Here is an 18,479-nt window from a genome sequence, read left to right on the forward strand (position 1 = left end):
TATGGGGGAGTAACATAACATAGTTTTTAAGGTTGAAGGAAGACTTTAAGTCCATCTAGTTCAACCCATAGCCTAACCTAACTTGCCCTAACATGTTGATCCAGAGGAAGGCAAAAAAAAAACCATGTGGCAAAGAGTAAGCTCCACATTGGGGAAAAAAAATCCTTCCCGACTCCACATACGGCAATCAGAATAGTTCCCTGGATCAACGCCCTATCAAGGAATCTAGTATATATACCCTGTAACATTATACTTTTCAAGAAAGGCATCCAATCCCCTCTTAAATTTTAGTAATGAATCACTCATTACAACATCATACGGCAGAGAGTTCCATAGTCTCACTGCTCTTACAGTAAAGAACCCGCGTCTGTTATTATGCTTAAACCTTCTTTCCTCCAGACGTAGAGGATGCCCCCTTGTCCCTGTCTCGGATCTATGATTAAAAAGATCATCAGAAAGGTCTTTGTACTGTCCCCTCACATATTTATACATTAAAATAAGATCACCCCTTTGGCTTTTGTTTTTCCAAACTAAATAGCCCCAAGTGTAATAATCTATCTTTGGTATTGCAGACCCCCAGTGGCACCCCTAGCACTCAGCTGATATCAGCGCTGGACAGAAGTTCTCAGATGCTGCTAGAACACAGCAGCTCCATCAAAACTCTAGTGTTCTAATAAGGCTACTATAGAAAAGATGAAGCTGTTGTGTTCCTGCGGCATCTGAAAACTTCCGACCACCAGCGATCAAATATTGATGTCCTATCCTAAAGATTGGCAAACGATTAAAAAAAAAGTAGTGGCCAACCACTTTAATGAGGCTATACACATTAGATTGAAGTTGGTTGATGGTTGAACAACTGTTGTACACATTTTCAGCTTACACATTTTTGTGGATGTGTTCAGTTGTGCCATGTATGTTCTATTACTTCAGTTGAGTAATGGTCAATGTATTGCCCGAAATGGTGAAAGAAAGATCTGTCACCTGTGTCCCCCTAAATGTATTCTGACACTTGGGACTAGAGGACAAAAATTCAAAAGTGGGTGACTTCCAAAACTGAAGTATTGCAGTATACAGTATAGATGATCAAATGATCGAAAGTTCAAATCCCCTAGGGGAACTACAAAATTAAGGTAAGTAAAAAGTAATTAAGTTTTCAAAAATATTTTGAACACAAAAACATAAAGTTTAATTCCTATTCCGTATGCAAAAAAATTATGAATAATCATTAGGTATCACCATAGCAGTGTCTGATTTATCAAATATAAAATTATATGACCCCAAAAGTCGAAACACTAGAATCTCCATTCCTTGGGGGGTTCAACGCAGCTCCAGGAAAAGAATGCAATACAAAGCGATACGCAGCATCAATAATATAAAGTTGGTCACACAGGGTTAATAGCTGCGTAACCGGAGTGCGTTACGCCGCGCTCCGGTAACGCTGGCATTAACCCTGTGTGAGGGCTGACTGGATGACTGGAGGGGAGTATGGAGCGGGCACTGACTGCGGGGAGGAAAGAGAGGCCATATTGCCGATGGACTGTGGCCGTCGCTGATTGGTCGTGGCAATGGTCGTGGGCGTTTTACCACGACCAATCAGCGACTTGGATTCCATGACAGACAGAGGCCGTGACCAATGAGTATCCGTGACAGAAAGAAAGACAGAAGGACAGACAGAAAGATGAAAGTGACCCTTAGACAATTATATAGTAGATTGTAGATCCAGATAATCGTCCCATGTATATCGACAACCTAGTATCCAATAATAAGTCTGAATAATGTTTGAGCGCAGGCAAAACGTGTTGTCCAGAGAATAGTGGAGAATGAGAATAGGAGGCTTCAAGCCTATTAATGTGGCCACTTACATGAAATGGGGTAATAATCAGCTGTATGGTTTCAGGTATGGTATCATTCATGCTGGTGGCATCGGCAAATTCTTGAGTGATTGGATTCTTGGTGGAGAACCTCCTTTTGATCTAATTGAAATTGACCCAAACAGATATGGAAAATGGACCAGTACAAAATACACAGCACTAAAAGCAAGAGAGTCGTACGGATTCAACAACATTGGTATGCCTTTAAATGCACAATTCTGAAGCTGGTGTAAAAAAACATTGGGTCAAGGATATTATTCAAATGAATGTTTATTCTTTGTAAAATGAAAAGTTATACAATTTTCTTGTAATGTACTGACAATCCTCAATATCTCGCTTACAGTTATTCAACAGAATCTTTTTTTTTCCCTTACCCATGATGGCACCTGAGGGAGCGAAGAATCTGCCCTAACTGAAAAGCAAGCCAAGAGCAAGAAATAAAAAGGACACTCCCAGTTCCTCCTTCAGTGGTTTTTCTGTCATTCAGAGGAGCCTTGAGAACATGGCTGGAGTGACCATGGATTATGGATCACCTTTAGGGTTCTCTATCAACCCCTATTGCAGCCTTTAAAAAGAACTGTGCATTAGACCAGTTGGGCACTAAAATGTTATGATTCGCTTAGAGAAAGCTAGATTTCATCCTTCCAGTACCTTTGCCTCACTTTGATGTTTGGCCTACAACTTCATGGTTTATGTGGAGCATACAGCCTAATGGTTGATGTTGGGCTTGTGCCCTCAGGGTTGATGGCAGCCTGGCGTTAGTTTCATGGTCTGCTGCCTGGTTTTTAGCTGCAGCCTTTTGTTGGCTTTACATCCTGTGGCTTGGTGTTTGCTGAATGGTCTGAAACCTCGTGTTTTGGTCTACTATCTGTCTCATGGCTTGGCTTTATGTGGCCTTCGGCCAGTATAACTCTTGGCGATATGCATTAACTTTGGGCCATGTGGCCTTGCCTGGTTAGCCAGATGACTCATGACTTTGTAGGTCTGTTTTTTCACTACTGCCTCACAATGTGTTGGCTTTTACCTCTTCTTTGCTTGCAGCTCAATGCCGCTGAGCTTGCTGAACGATGAGTACAAGATGATACAGGGGTCTGTTGTAATTAAAGAGGAGGCCAAAAATGCAGTGCTGCAGGAGGCTGCTAAGTCACACAGATACCACGTCTATCCCTCCCATTTGGTATGTGTATATTTCACTAAATCAAATGGCACATTTGTAAGCCCAGTCATTTCTCCTCTGTCTGGAAGCATAAAATGAAATGGTCAGCATTTACTCTAGTAAACCGTCTATTTCCTTGATTTGTCCTTCCAGTTGGATTAGTTTTGTAAGGACATAGCTATGCTAAATAGACTAAAGCCATTGTACATCCAGTTGATCTTTCTAGTCTAGAGTCATAAATTGAACTGGTTTGCATTTAATTGGTAAACCATCCATGTCCCAGTTTATCCTCATAGTTGGGAGTTGTAAAATGAACAACTAAACCTAATTAAACCAAAGTAAATCCAGTTAATCTTCCTAGTCTGGAGTCATAAAATTTTCTGGTCAACATTTAAGATGCCAGTTTATCCTCCTCGTTGAAGTTTTAAGATGATCATGTGTGCACTAAGCTGACTGAAACCAGAGTAGTCCAGTTGATCCTTCTAGTTGAAGTTATAAAATGGACTGGTCAGCATTTAGGTTGGTAAACGTCTATGTTCCAGTTTATCCTCCTAGTTGAAGCAAGGTTTTGTAGACATTGAATTATAAAACCTTCAATGTCTTAATCAACTCTCCTAGTTGGAGTGGTAAGATGGACAGAATTGCATTAAGTCTGGCACTATTCTAAATACTACTCTGCTCTCCTGGTCTCGAGTCGGTAGTTAGACTTGTGGGTAGATAAAATGTCAATATCCTGGTCTATTCACCTAGTTGGAGTTGTATGGCAAACATAGTTACACTAGATCTAGCAAAAAATATTTCAAGCCCAGTGCATCCTCCCAGTTGGAGTTGAAAGAGGGGCATATTGGAATTATGTCGGTGAAGTCTTTATAATAAATCACTATTTTCGATTTGAAGTTATAAAACTGGTAAAATGGTCTGTCTGAGTCTTGTGGTACCAGTCAGTGCTCTATTTCGAGTCATAGTAACTGCAAGTCTGCAATAAAGCATATATGGGAAGAGTAAATGGATGGATTAAAGTATCTCCTTGGTGTCAAGACTCCTTTAGCGATAGATGAACGCCTTCACTAGTCTAGATGAATACCTTGGGATTGAGATGCGACTATACTGGTTATTACATGGATGAACACCCATAAGGTACATTGTTGTACATACTACCCTTGAACTAAGACCATCTGAGCTTTGACCAATGCCATATGAGACTCTATCTGAGTCTCTTCTTCATGCGAGAATAGAGACTAAGGGATTATGTTGCTTAAAAAAAGAATGTTTCCCTCTAGTCATTTTGGTTTCATAAGGATAATGGTTATCGCTTAGTTTCTCAGTCTCTTTCTTGGCCTGAAGACTAATCTGCTTTACATTTAGCCTTTTCAGCCAATAATCTTCATAGTTGGACTATTATAAGCATCCATTGAGGTTGGAAAATTATCATGTCTAAAATAGTGCTTGATTGTGGCTCTTCTGTGCATTGAATAGATCAAACCATTTTCTTCCTGCTTTAGTTGTGTTCGATATTTGTGCTGTGCTAGGATGCGGTAACTGGAAGTGTTCCAAGATGGAATTCTTAGACTGCAGTTGTTCTCTTGGATTAAACATTATTTTACTTTTGTAGAGGGCTTATTTGATGGTGCTATAATGGACATATCTAAAAGTGAAACATGATGAAGTTGGATTAAAGTCGCTTAGCTACCTTTAGGAAATGCTAATTGTTCAGTTTCTGGAACCAGTTCGGCATTCTTAAGTGCATCTTTACATGATGGCATAGAACTAAGTGGCTATTTTGAACCCATAGGGGGTTCTTGTTAAAATTAATTAGCAAATTGCTAACGAATGAATTATATTCTACTGTCATGAACACTAAAAGGTTTTCTCTAAGGTTCAAGATCTTAACCTTAGTGGTCCTTATTTTAATATGGTAATGTCAACAATACTCAGATTAATATTTTGGTTTTTTTTTTATCAGGTGCAGTTGTTTGGCCTGTCACCCCACTTTGGACCCTAATCTAGGCCTTTGATAGGCAAACCAGATTTAGTATCCGCTCCTAAACACTTCAGTTGTTGGTTAAGTAGTTTAACAAGTACAGAAGAACTAATTCAATCCAGATAGATAACCAAGCATACATATAAGGAAAGTCTATAAATATAGATCTTTGCCTTTTTAAAAAAAAAAAAAAAGTTCTGGATGATGGCAACCTGTTCCAATTCTTCTTTATCAGATGTCTCCAATGAGTTTTTGGACACTGGCTCCGAATCGAAAAAGTTATTTTCTTGATGGAATAGTATCTAGAACTTTCACTATCTGTTAAACCAAGATATTCTTGGTATCTTTCTTCAGGTGTAAGATCTTACAAGGAGCTCTCCCTCTCTATCAGTGGATTTCTTTGTTGCCTTATCTCAGGTGCTATCATGGGTTAGGGAAAAATAATTACGGTACTTACCGGTAATTTGATATTCCTGAAACCCATGACAGCCACTCCTATTTATTCCCACCCCCTATCTTGCAGTGGTTGAGGTTTCAGTCTTTCTCTTTTCGGAGTGAAGAATGATCTTGAGTGAATTTATAAATCATAACAAGAATAAGGATGATAAATTTGGGTTACCCCAAGTCCTACTTGACTTCTTGGAACCAAGTGAAAGAGGAAGTGGGAGTTTCCTTTCTTAATTTTTTACTCTTTTCTTCCTGTCCAGTGATAAGGGTGGATTCCTCTCTCTCAGGTGCTTTCATGGGTTTCAGGAAAATCAAATTACCAGTAAGTCATTATAATTTTTCAATCTAAGTGGATAAGAATCTCTCTGTCTTGAGATGAACACACAGGTCTAGGGGCTGATTGCAGTCCGGATATGCCCACATCTGTATTGGAGGCTTTTTAAAAATGTTTTTTTTCAGTAAAGTTAGAGCCATAATTCAGAATTTCAACATGTCTGATCCTTTGTTCCCATGGGAGGTGAGAGGTACCTGTCAGCGGCATATTCCCCTCTTCCCACTGAGAACACGTATTTGGATAAGCCCGTCATTCAAGTGGGCAGTGATGTAGGCAGGAATAGCTATCAGCCAAATAAGGTGTGTGTGTATATATATATGTATATGTATGTATGTATATATATATATATATATATATATATATATATATATATATATATATATTCATCTTAAAAAGGTTATCTACTACTTTTACTTACAAAATCTAAGATAGAAAGAAAATTAACATATACCATGCTGTAAATTAGTAAAAAGCAATAGTACATATAAAGAACACAAGGTACTTAGTAAACACTGTTTTTGCTCATAAAAAGTGTAAAAGCCATCCCACCAGTGACTTGGTGTACCCAGTTGGGACTGTCCTGACATCTGGTATTAAAACCTTACCATGTGTCAAAAATGACTTAAATGTGAATAAAGGCCAACCGGCCTCCTACACATAGCATGTACACCAACTTATACTGCAGTTAATTTATTTTGGTTTTACTACTTATAGTAGTTTAAAAATGGGCCAATCATGGTTCCCCATACTTGTATGATACATCCCTACCTTTCTGGTCTGCTGCCTTCCTCTTGCTGCGGGGTTCATTAGCTGACCACAGCATCCAATAAGTAGCCACTAGTTGGCTTCATCAGTCACAATCCATCCAGGCCAGAAGAAAGAGCCAACAGTCTGTTTCTTACAGCTCAGACGGAACGTAACAGCTGCAGCTAACAAGTGGCAGCTGATTGTCTGCAGTGGTCACCTGACGCACATAAAACTTTCATTATAACATTTGATGGAACTGGAATATCGCTTTTAAACAGTAGATTGCCAATAAAAACAAATTTCATTAAACGCAATTAAAATCTTATAATAGGTTACTGAAATCAAGGTGACTGCTAGCCAAGCAGGGATAGCCAGCACAGTAATAGAATATAAAGTGATAGGAGTGCATGCACAGATTGGTATGAGAAAGGCCAATAGTAAATAAATAGTCAATGGGGAATAATGCTCCCTAAGGCTACGTTCACATTAGCGTTGCGCCGCCGTGCGTCGGCGACGCAATGCGCGACGCACGCTAAAACGCGCGCAAACGCGCGCAAAAACGCGCGCGTTTTGCGACGCGTGCGTCGTTTTCCGACGAAAATCGGACGCACAGAAAATGCTACATGTAGCGTTTTCTTGCGTCCGACGCTAGCGTCGGAAACGACGCACGTGGCGAAAAACGCCACCAAAACGACGCACGCGTCCCCTATGTTAAACATAGGGGCGCGTCGCCGCTGCGTCGCCGCTGCTTCGCCGGCGCAACAGCAACGCACATTGGCGGAACGCCAATGTGAACGTAGCCTAACAAATCATATGGTGTATAAATAGTTAAAAGGCAGCACTTACATGCATGGAGAGGGGATATAGACAGTGTAATTATTCCTCTTAGAAGCAAATTAAAGTCTTGCCCCTTTAACTTTTAACAAAAATGTGTAAAACTGGGTGGAGAAGACTCCAAAATAATCACTTAATTCAAGAAATAGCACACGCATCCAGCCGAGCACTTTGCACAAGAAGTTTGGAAGATTCAATTTCCCAAACATCTATTGTAAAAATAACATTTTTAGGGAGCGTCCCTCGTGTGATGTTCAGAGGGCCCAAATTGTCGTTTTCTACACTTATACGCAGCACAAATGTAAGACGCGGACTTCTTATTTCATCACATAGTTGGTTATCCGAAGGAGGAAAGGTTTGCAGGAAGACCAACCGAAAGAGTCAGTGGCATTTATGAAGAACTCAAGACTAAATGCTCCATGGGCTTCCATGCTGGATGGGAACAACCTCACTGGTTCTACAAGCCCAGAGATGACGTTGAATACAAGTAAGTGTAGGATAGATGTTTTTACTTATACTAAAAACTTTAATGTCTGTTGTTCATCAAGTTCAAAACCTTTCTCCTCCAATGATAAATTCTTTATCACTAAATTATCTGCATTTGTGCCAAGGAAAGCTTCCACCCCTTTTTAAAAAGCTGTTATATTGCCCGCCATTACTGCCTCTTGTGGTAGAGCATTGCGCAGTCTGACGGCTCTAACTGTAAAGAACCCTTTTGCTATTTAGCTGCCGAAATCGTCTGTCTTCCATTGACTATCACATTTATCCAGATAATACCTAACAACTAGTGATGCACGAGCGTGCTCGGATCAGGCGTTATCTGAGCATGCTCTAGTGCTAATAGAGTATCTTCTGCGTGCTCGAATAATATGCTCGAGTCGCTGAAGCTGCATGTCGACAGCCACAACACATGCAGGGGTTGCCTGTTTATTAGCACCCCTGGGGTGTCGCTGTGGAACGCTCCTCACTTGGAGCTACATCTATGTAAGTTTACAAATTCTAGCAACATTACTGTGTGTAATTTACTTGATATGCACGATGCACTTTACTTAGGCTGAGCACGCCATTAAAGGTTTTAGAGTATATTCATGGCTGTTTGCAGGATCATAGGAGCGTATGTTCCATGATAACTAGATATATTGAATACATTATATAGCTAGATTTGGCTAGAGGTCATTCAATATCGTTGTGCTGCCTTCTTATATTGTGACACCGTTTTGATTATTGTTGCCAGGTTAACATTATTGGTATATTACCTTATTCTGATGTTGTTCCCAGCTACTTTTTTATTAAGAGGATTCTCCTGTTGAATATCATTGTTTTTTACATTTTTTTCTATTAAAAAGATGTTTTCCTATGCCTCTTTTTCCCTAGTATTTACATATGGGGATTTTGGTCTAAATATGCAATCTACCATAGCCATTTCGATTTTTAGTTGCAATTATATACATTTCCCTCACCATCACCATTAACAATGATAGTCCTATCATTGATGAGTAAACGAGGTCATTCATTGTTAACTTAGTCAACAAACAACCATTTTTGGTTGCGATTGCTCATTTTGATCACTATTAGTCTGTTAGCCCCCCCGCATAAGACATATAAAATTATGGCGGGGGTCTCATGTCCACATAGACCCTAAGTGGCACCTTATTTTCTGTATCTATAGTTTACTGAGGTCATTCAAGGGTCATTATAAAATTTTCTAAGTGACAAGAAATGGTTCTAACCGGTTTTGGCCAGTTTTTATTGCGCCTTTTTACTGGATTTTTATTGGCTGTTGGTGTTTTTTGCGGTCTTTTTTGAATAATATAAACCCTGGTTGCTGAGGCTTCCCCAGTCTGCCAGCGCAAGAAGAAAGAAGAGCCCACCCTCCCTCCCTTATTTATTTTAATTGTCGTGTAGCTTATTTGTGGGAAAATCACCCATTTATGGGTGGATTTGGTTATTGGAAGTTTGGCATTTTGGACATCTGATATGTGGTATTTTTTTTTTGGACATTTTAAGAGTATTTATGTAACCCAAAATAAAACTTCACGGCCATTTTTCTTCCACAATTAAATGGTTTCTGTCTTTTTATTTTAATGGTATGGGTTTTATGTGGACATGTAAATGGCCACCTTTAACAGACAAAACACTGTTCTGATAAAACCTGCTCCAGAAGTGTCATTTCATAAGGGATTTTCGCATTAAATAAAACCTGACAAGTCAAAAAAGAGCAACAAGATGTGTGTAACTTATAATGTTGTGTATGTATGACAAATATCAGAATATTTCTCTGTAACTTGTAACCTGATTTCCTTGGAAAGCTTTAAATCATTAACCAAACTGCAGTTGTTGTTGAAAATAATAATATTAATAATAATAATAACTTTACTGAAGTATAATGCCTTCAAAGAGGAGTTAATTATGCATCTTGCATCTTCAGAGATTAATAGGGCTTAAACTCTATAGTGCCACCTATTGGAGGAGATTAATTCTAAAAGTCAATATCGACCTTTGCCACATGAGTTAGGATAAAAGCCAAACCAGAATCTCAATTTGTAGACATGTTTCGGGAGATTGCCCCTCCTCACAGCAAAGCAAGAGATCTGATTTTGCTCTGAGAGGCCTCTGACTGGGGTGTAAGGGGTAACATTTTGCCTAGTGAAGAGTGACATGCTTTGAAGCCAGTGTAAGGAGACTTATAGGCCATGCAATGCTACTCTTCTCAGAGGTGCATTGCCTGTATGTCTCCTTTCACTGGCATGTCTATCTTCAAAAGGGGGAGGTCACAACAATATTTCTATTCCTAACAAACATTTGGAATCCTGCTAATAAAGATATCCGTCCTGTTTGCTTTGGGTTCTCTAAGGTTAAAAAGAAAAGAAATTGTTTTTTTTTTTTTTCCCCAGAAACGGTGACACTCTTGTCCATGGATGATGTTTTGTCACTGAACCTCAGTCCCCAAAAAATCCTAAAAGCGATAATAAAAGGTTTCATGATCGGCAGGTTTCCTTTTTGTAGTTATTTATTTTTTATGTTTTGTGTATTTTTCTAACTTTTTTTTTATTTTTAGACCTAGTTTTCGAAGGACAAACTGGTTTGAGCCAGTGGGGCGAGAATATAAGCAGGTGATGGAAAAGGTCGGAGTGATTGACCTGACGCCATTTGGCAAGTTTACTGTGAAAGGGAAGGACGCAATCAAATTATTGGACCATCTTTTTGCAAATACAATTCCAAAGGTTTGTAATGAAGTGGGGAAGTGAGAAGCTGTAACTAATATATTTTATAGGTAAATGTATATTTCACTGGCTATTTAGTAATTATAAAAAAATGTAAACTAATCTACCTGTTATTACATTTTCTTAATTTACCTTCAAATCAAATTGTATATTTATTTGAAAATCTTGAAAATTGTGGATTTGTACCATCTGTCCAAATATAAAACCCATTGCACATAGTAGGAATTAATTCTTGATTTCACATGCATGTTTATGCAGTTTTGGGTTTATATGGCCATGTTGAACAAATGATCCAGTCAGATCGGTAGGGTTCCAGACCTGACTAGTTCTTTGTGTGTGTCCATGTGGATCGCCCCCAGACACAGGGAAACAGGTTCCTCGGTACCGGTCCTTTCTGTCTCAGTTCTGGGGTTGTCACGGTGGCTGGACCCGGTCCGTGACCCTGCTAAGGGGCGTCCAATAAAGGGTGATGGTGCGTAGTGCGAGGAATAACGAGGACACAGGGTTCAGTTTCTTTACCTTTTACTGAAGGTTTCAGGATCCTCAATCCAGGGCACTGTCAACGGGGCTGTCTGAGACCAGCCGGTCCGAAGGCACATCCGGAGTTCCCTTTTCAGGTGGAAATCAGTGTCTACCCACTAGCGCCTGTGTGTTGTAGTGCTTTCCTGCTGAGCATTCAGGATAGTCCTCACAACTTCTGTTCTCGTTCTCTCTAGATCTTTCCTTTCTCTGTCCCCCAGGTATGTTATGGCTAGGACCCACCTTTATGACAGGTAGGCCTGGAGTTATTCTGGAACCCTAGTGTCGCCCCTCTCCCACAATTGCCTCCTATGTCCTTCTTAGGTGTTGTATGGTAGACAGCCAACCTGTAATTAACTGTCCTGCCGCTGTTTGAAGTAATGCGTGGAGACTGTTACTTCCTCGGTGCTCCGGCTACCGCTATGCGCCTCAGTAGAATGTTGCCGTTCTCGGGGCACGACTCCTACTGGATCTCCTTTGTGCTGATCTCGTTTCTCACTGTTCCACAATATCCTTCGCTTCGTGTCTCTTTCTTAGGATATCGCCGCAAGGTAGTGCAGGCGCGGTTCCATAACGTTCTGTTCTGTTCGCTAGGTACCTGCCAGATTTTCCAGTTCTGACAGGTCCTCCCTGGAGCTCTCCCAGGCTTCGTTCTGTCTAACTTCCTGTCCAACCCCTAGTTTTACCAATGTGAGGAGTGGCCCAATAAATAAGCCTTTTACTCCCCCTAGTGGCCGGAGTGTGAAGTGTAATGTTTGCTGGTGATACCTGGTCAAAGAACTCCTTTAGTGCAGTCAGACGTACCATCACTCCCCTTAGTGGCAGAGCGACATTACTGCAACGACCAGATCTCTGGGGCGCTGCACAGTGAGTGGGTTTTTACAAGCACCAGCCTGGTCAATAAAACACGCACTAGGTTACCGCAATTGCACAGGCACTCCAGCCATTATTGGATGTTCTGTCTGTTGAGCATACGGGTAGCACACGCATTGAAAATAAGGCCGTCTAAATCCAGCCAAGGAATTATAAGGCTACACGTGGTAGCAAAACTATTGCCCATTCCATTCAAAGCACCAATCCACCATTTTTTTTTTAGTGCAGCACTGGAGTGGTGCCGCTAATGTAAGGTCCTTGTACATAGTATTCTACTTACCAGCCACCGTCTTCACCTGTTCGCGGTGCCGCTCCAGTAGGTCTTCTGCAGGCAGCTCCACTGTTTGCTGGATGAACTGGAGGTCACTACTCAATATAAGTGTATGAGAACCAGAACGAGCCTCTTATAGACTTACTTTGAGGGCCTGTGACCGTTACCTCTGACTTCCTGTCAGTCAAAACTTGTGGTCAAAAGATGGTGCCACGGGACCGGAGTGGTGCCAAGAACAGCTGAAGATCGCAGCTAGTGAGTATAATACTAGGATCAGGGATCATACCTTAGTGGCACCGCTCCAGTACAGAAATAAATAAAAAAATGCTGGAGTGGTGCGTTAATGGAATTATGTTTAAATCTAAATTAATTATTAAAAAAATTCATGTTGCCTGTGTTTAAGGGATAGGTTCGGTCAAGACAAATGGCTATATTTTAGTCAAAATATTTTATTTTGACTAAAATATATAATAAATTATATTATATTAAATTATTATTATAATTATATTAAATATATTTTAGTGCACGAAGGCACTGGAGAGTAATACAGCTTAAAAATCACTAGGGAATGGGCAGAAGAGTCAAGGGGGCGGCGCTCTGCCTGCTTCTGTGTGATTGTAACGTCTCGTGCTATTCGTGTATGAGCAGAGACCCCCTCCATCATGTACAGTGGGGGGGAGGGGGGTACACACCATTTAATCTTTTTCTAGATCCATGTCATTTTGTAACGATGGTTTCTCTGAATTGCTGCAGCACTTTCCAGTAAAACCTAGCTGTTTAGAATGAGAGAGCCTGTCCTTGTTTTCTGCTGCTTCACATAGCATCAATCGCCTTTTAGAGGGGCTATCCAGTCTCCACAGAAAAATCTGCAGTCAGTTTGTGACTGCAAAATTGTGACGGTGTGCAATGAGCACAATTGTCACACTTTCCCATATTCCCCGTGCTAATCGTGGGTGGTCATGCCATTTGCATATTTTCAGTGACTTCTTTCAATAGAATAGAATTGAACACCAGAAATCAAATCGCAAATATGCTGTAAAGTGACTGCCCAATTGCACAAGACTCACAGGGAAATCCTGATGGTGTGCACATGGCACACTTATGATTCGGCAGTCTGCAGTCATATAGAGTGATTGCAGACTTTTCTATTAAAACTGGACAAGTCCTTTAACGCCATGTTAGGTGCCAGGGCAACCTCATGTGCCAGATATTGTATATTCCCTACACTATCTGGTGCTCTTTTTTGCACTGTCGCTCTGTTCTGACTGATTTTTCCTTACTGTTCTTCTGGTTTGACCTTGGACTGTTGATTGTGCTCTGCCTGTATCCTCTGCCTGACCTCCGGGGTTCTGACCTAGCTTTCCCCAACTTTACTGTTGCTTCCGATTCTGACCTTGTTTGTGATCGTTTCAAACCCCAGGCTGCCTAATTTCCTCTGTTTGGTCCTCCAGTCAGTGACTAATCTGTAGACACAACCTGGGGTCCATGCTCCATGCGTCCAGATCCCAGCAGAGAATCCCAAGAAGCTCCTCAGATTCTGCTAAATCGGGTGATCAGCGCAAAGTCTGATGGTGCAAGCTGGTTTTCGAGCTAATAGTTTGGTTACAACTTGGAAACTTTTTAGTAAAAAAAAAAAAAAAAAGTTATTTATAATTTTTAATAATTTTTTGAACAGGAGATCATTGTGTCCATAGCACATACCTGAGCGATAAACCACTTCTCTTTTTATTTCTTCATAGTAATAGAATAGTTTTGTACTTTTTTTTTTCTTCTTTTTTCTTACACAGGAGGGTTTCACAAATATAAGCCACATGTTGACCCCGAGGGGCCGCGTCTATGCTGAGCTCACCGTTTCACACTTGTCCCATGGAGAGTTTCTTCTGATTACTGGATCCGGATCAGAACTACATGATCTCAGGTTTGTCCAGAATTGTATTTCCATGTGGATACTGTGGGTCCGATTCAGTAAGACTGGTGTTTTGCATGCCGGTCTTTATGACGTCCGTGCTGGAGTAAGGCGCGCCTAATTCATTAAAAGCCGTGCACTTCTCAATGAATTTGGTGCATCTTACAGCTGCCGTACCCCTCCACCAGAAATGTTACACCAGGCAGGGTCTGACATACATCTCTGGCATAATTTACAGCACTTTAGGAGTTAAAGATGATGACTTTGCCCACAGAACTGTGCACCACTTGTAATGGCCTTTCTGTTCCACAAGTATTATGCCTGTTCTCGCCCTCTCTGTCCAGCCTCACCCCCATGTCTGGTTCAGATGCTTGACCACATGGTGAATGAGCCAGGAGCTGCCTGCTATTGACAGGCATTAGTCTGGTCTGTAAAACAAGGGTCCATAGGAAAAATCTCAGGTGTGCAAAGGCTCACTGGTAATTAAAGGCGTTGTCCAGGCTTCGGGTTCAAGTCTGTATCACTATGTGCTGGCACTGGGAGCGGACGGGCATATAACCACAAGTATGCGATCTGCGTACATGCAGTCACATGCCAACTAGACGTACGCAGTTAGTTAATTCAGCAAGGCTGGACACATCTAGTTAGAATATGGCCGGAATTATGCGGAATCACAGAACTTGTACGAGAATCACAAATGTGCAAATGCGCCATAAGGGAAGGTTCACAACGCATTTTGGTCCTTATGTGTATGTGCTTTTTATCTGCTTATTTTCCTCATCAAAGCCACCAATAAAACGCATATTTATTGCAAGAGAAATTAACATGTTGTAGATTTCAAAATCGCACTGTAGGTCCGTTTCCGCAGTGTAGCAAAAAAGCACGGTGGGCATGAGATTTCTATAAATCCCATCCCATTTTGCTTGAACTGTAAAATCAGTCAAAAATGCACAAAATACTCATTGTGGAAAGTCCGCCTGCTGCGATAGCTACTAAATGTCCACGGGTTATCTCCAGTCCTGGCCATCTCGTTAGGATGTCACCTGTATGGCAGCCATCTGTCACCCTGTGCTGGTAGAGCAGGCACAACTTTTCTGAAGCCTGCAGAATTATGAATGCAGCTCTGGAAAATATTACAGGCTGCAAGTTCCAGCCCTTCAAAATGAGAAGTTAAATGTGATTAGAATAGTGAATCACAATTTTATGCAAAATCCTTTTATATGTAAATAGAAATGATGTATGACCATGTTCACACACAGTCTGTATTTATAGGTGGATAGAAGAATTTGCCACTCAAGGCAAATATAATGTGGAAATCGTAAATGTGACCGATGAGGTGGGGGTTCTCGGTGTAGCGGGACCGTTATCAAGAAAAGTTCTTCAGAAATTAACATCTGAGGACCTGAGTGATTCTGCTTTCAAATTTCTTCATGGTAGAAGAATGAACATTGCTGGGATCCCAGTAACCGCCATCCGGATATCTTATACAGGTGAGGGCGCAACAGAAATAGACGGTATATATGACTCGTGTATTTTTATTTTTTTTTACTTTTTGCTGTCAAATTAAAACCTTAATCCAAAGGAAAGAAGACCCAGGATTTTATTTGGGAAAGTTCAAAATTCTCTGTCCCTCATTGTTGTATGGTTTGTAGGTTGGCTCTAGTTATCCAGGTGGCCCAGAGTAAAGACGGGCTGTCTGTCCTTAGGAGAACCTGCCTAAATACCGTACTTAAAACACACTCTGCGCGCTGTGATGATCCTTTGGTGCCAATGCCGGGTGCGGGCGGTTGTGTCCACAAGTATGTGACTTGCCTACTTCCAGCCACATTCTGACTAGACGTGTCCGGCCTCTCTCAATACACTTACATTGAGCAAGGCTGTGCCCATCTAGTCGGCATGTGACCGCATGTATGCAAATCACATTCTTGCAGTCACGTGCCTGCCACTCCCATCAGAGAACCATCTCGGCACATAATGACTGCAGACTTGTACACTAAGCCTGGACAACCCCCTTTAAGGGGTTATTATATGAGCATATTTGGTTTAAGGATTATTACTGACCCTTCTTGGTGGTCTGGCATATCTTAAAGGGACTCTGTCACCTGAATTTGGCGGGCTCTGTTAGCGGTCCGATGGGCGGTGTTTTCTGTTCTTTCATGCACCCCTTCCTTTCCCGCTGGCCACAATATTGTCTTTAATTTGATTAGGTTTCCCCCGTAATACATGCGTGCGCAATGCAATCTCGCCTTGCGCGTGCGCAGTATGCTTTGCCCAACTGCGGACAAAGACGAAAAGCGTTAGTGCGCATGCGCCGGCGCACTATGTTCCGGAAGTCTTTTGCTGTGTTCCGGGACATAGTGCACCGGCGCATGCACACTAATGCTTTTCGGCTTTGTCCGCAGTTGGGCAATGCATACTGCGCGTGCACAAGGCGAGATTGCATTGCGCACGCGTGTATTATGGAGGAAACCTAATCAAATTAAAGACAATATTGCGGCCAGCGGGAAAGGAAGGGGTGCATGAAAGAACAGAAAATACCGCCCATCGGACCGCTAACAGAGCCCGCCAAATTCAGGTGACAGGTTCCCTTTAAAGGGAACTGGGTATCAGGTTAATGCTGCCTGAACCACATGCAGCATGATTCAGACATTGCCGCTGCGATTGTAGTGTTTTATGTTTTACTCTGACGTGCTGCAGCAAAACCACTGAGGAAGGAAGAAGTCAGCCGGGCACCTACCTCCGACTAGTCAGCCGAGATGCATATTCCCCTGTAATATAATAACTGCAATCCCACAGCCAGTGCCTGATTCATGACGCCTGCGGTTCTGAGCAGCATGAGTGTGAAGACCGGTCCTCTTTAAAGGAAGACTAGACCTAAAAATGAATGATTTGAATTAAATTAAAAAAAAATTAGTTGTCCTTACCGTTTTAGTCGTGAAATAGACAGTCTCATAGAAATCCTGCAGGGACCACCGGGGTTAATCTCCAGCTGATGCATTCAGTCTTTGGCTGGTGACTGGCTGACGTCTTGTCCCCTGAGCCAAGGGTCGGACATGGTGTTTTTTCATCCTACTGCAGAGAGGGTAGAGGGGAGAGGCTTCTGCTGCAGCCAGTTGTCTGATAGCCACACACAGAATAATATAGAAGAGGAGGGGAAACATGGCTGAGCTCCTAAGACACATTATTATTATTCATTTTTATAGCGCCATTTATTCCATGGCGCTTTACATGTGAATGGGGCAAATATAGACAAGTACAATAAACATGAGTAAAACAAGGCACACACAAGTACAGGAGGAGAGAGGACCCTGCCCGTGAGGGCTCACAGTCTACAGGGGATGGGTGAGGATACACTAGGTGAGGGTAGAGCTGGTCATGTGGCGGTTCAGTAGACTGGGGATCACTGCAGGTTGTAGGCTTGTCGGAAGAGGTGGGTCTTCAGGTTCCTTTTGAAGGTTTCCGTGGTAGGTGAGAGCCTGATGTGTTGGGGTAGAGAGTTCCAGAGTATGGGAGAAGCACGGGAGAAGTCTTGGATGCGGTTGTGGGAGGAAGAGATGAGAGAGGAGTAGAGTAGGAGATCATGAGATGATCGAAGATTGCGTGTAGGTAGGTAGCGGGAGACCATGTCACAGATGTATGGAGGAGTCAGATTGTGAATGGCTTTGTATGTCATTGTTAGTGTTTTGAACTGTAGCCTCTGGGCAATAGGAAGCCAGTGAAGGGCTTGGCAGAGAGGAGAGGCTGGGGAGTAACGGGGAGACATATATAACGGGGTAAAATATTTGAAGGGTTTCTGAGGGATGTTATTCTGGATTATCTCAATGAGAATAACTGTTTAACTCCATATCAGCATGGGTTTATGAGAAATCGCTCCTGTCAAACCGATCTAATCAGTTTTTATGAAGAGGTAAGCTATAGGCTGGACCACGGTGAGTCATTGGACGTGGTATATCTCGATTTTTCCAAAGCGTTTGATACCGTGCCGCACAAGAGGTTGGTACACAAAATGAGAATGCTTGGTCTGGGGGAAAATGTGTGTAAATGGGTTAGTAACTGGCTTAGTGATAGAAAGCAGAGGGTGGTTATAAATGGTATAGTCTCTAACTGGGTTGCTGTGACCAGTGGGGTACCGCAGGGGTCAGTATTGGGACCTGTTCTCTTCAACATATTCATTAATGATCTGGTAGAAGGTTTACACAGTAAAATATCGATATTTGCAGATGATACAAAACTATGTAAAGCAGTTAATACAAGAGAAGATAGTATTCTGCTATAGATGGATCTGGATAAGTTGGAAACTTGGGCTGAAAGGTGGC

The 18,479-nt window shown here is 41.7% G+C and overlaps 1 protein-coding gene across 1 annotated transcript in view; it reads left to right on the plus strand.

Moving 5' to 3' along the window:
- The window catches only part of DMGDH (dimethylglycine dehydrogenase), a 105,045-nt gene that overhangs the window by 69,568 nt on the left and 16,998 nt on the right, over positions 1-18,479 (plus strand). Inside the window, exons 8-12 of the mRNA XM_069749883.1 lie at positions 1,898-2,067; positions 7,704-7,857; positions 10,429-10,594; positions 14,045-14,175; positions 15,436-15,653. Coding sequence (XP_069605984.1) covers positions 1,898-2,067; positions 7,704-7,857; positions 10,429-10,594; positions 14,045-14,175; positions 15,436-15,653 — 839 coding nt within the window. The remainder of the gene's footprint in view (positions 1-1,897; positions 2,068-7,703; positions 7,858-10,428; positions 10,595-14,044; positions 14,176-15,435; positions 15,654-18,479) is intronic.

Source organism: Ranitomeya imitator, chromosome 1, assembly GCF_032444005.1.
Source record: "Ranitomeya imitator isolate aRanImi1 chromosome 1, aRanImi1.pri, whole genome shotgun sequence".
Taxonomy (NCBI): Eukaryota; Metazoa; Chordata; class Amphibia; order Anura; family Dendrobatidae; genus Ranitomeya; species Ranitomeya imitator.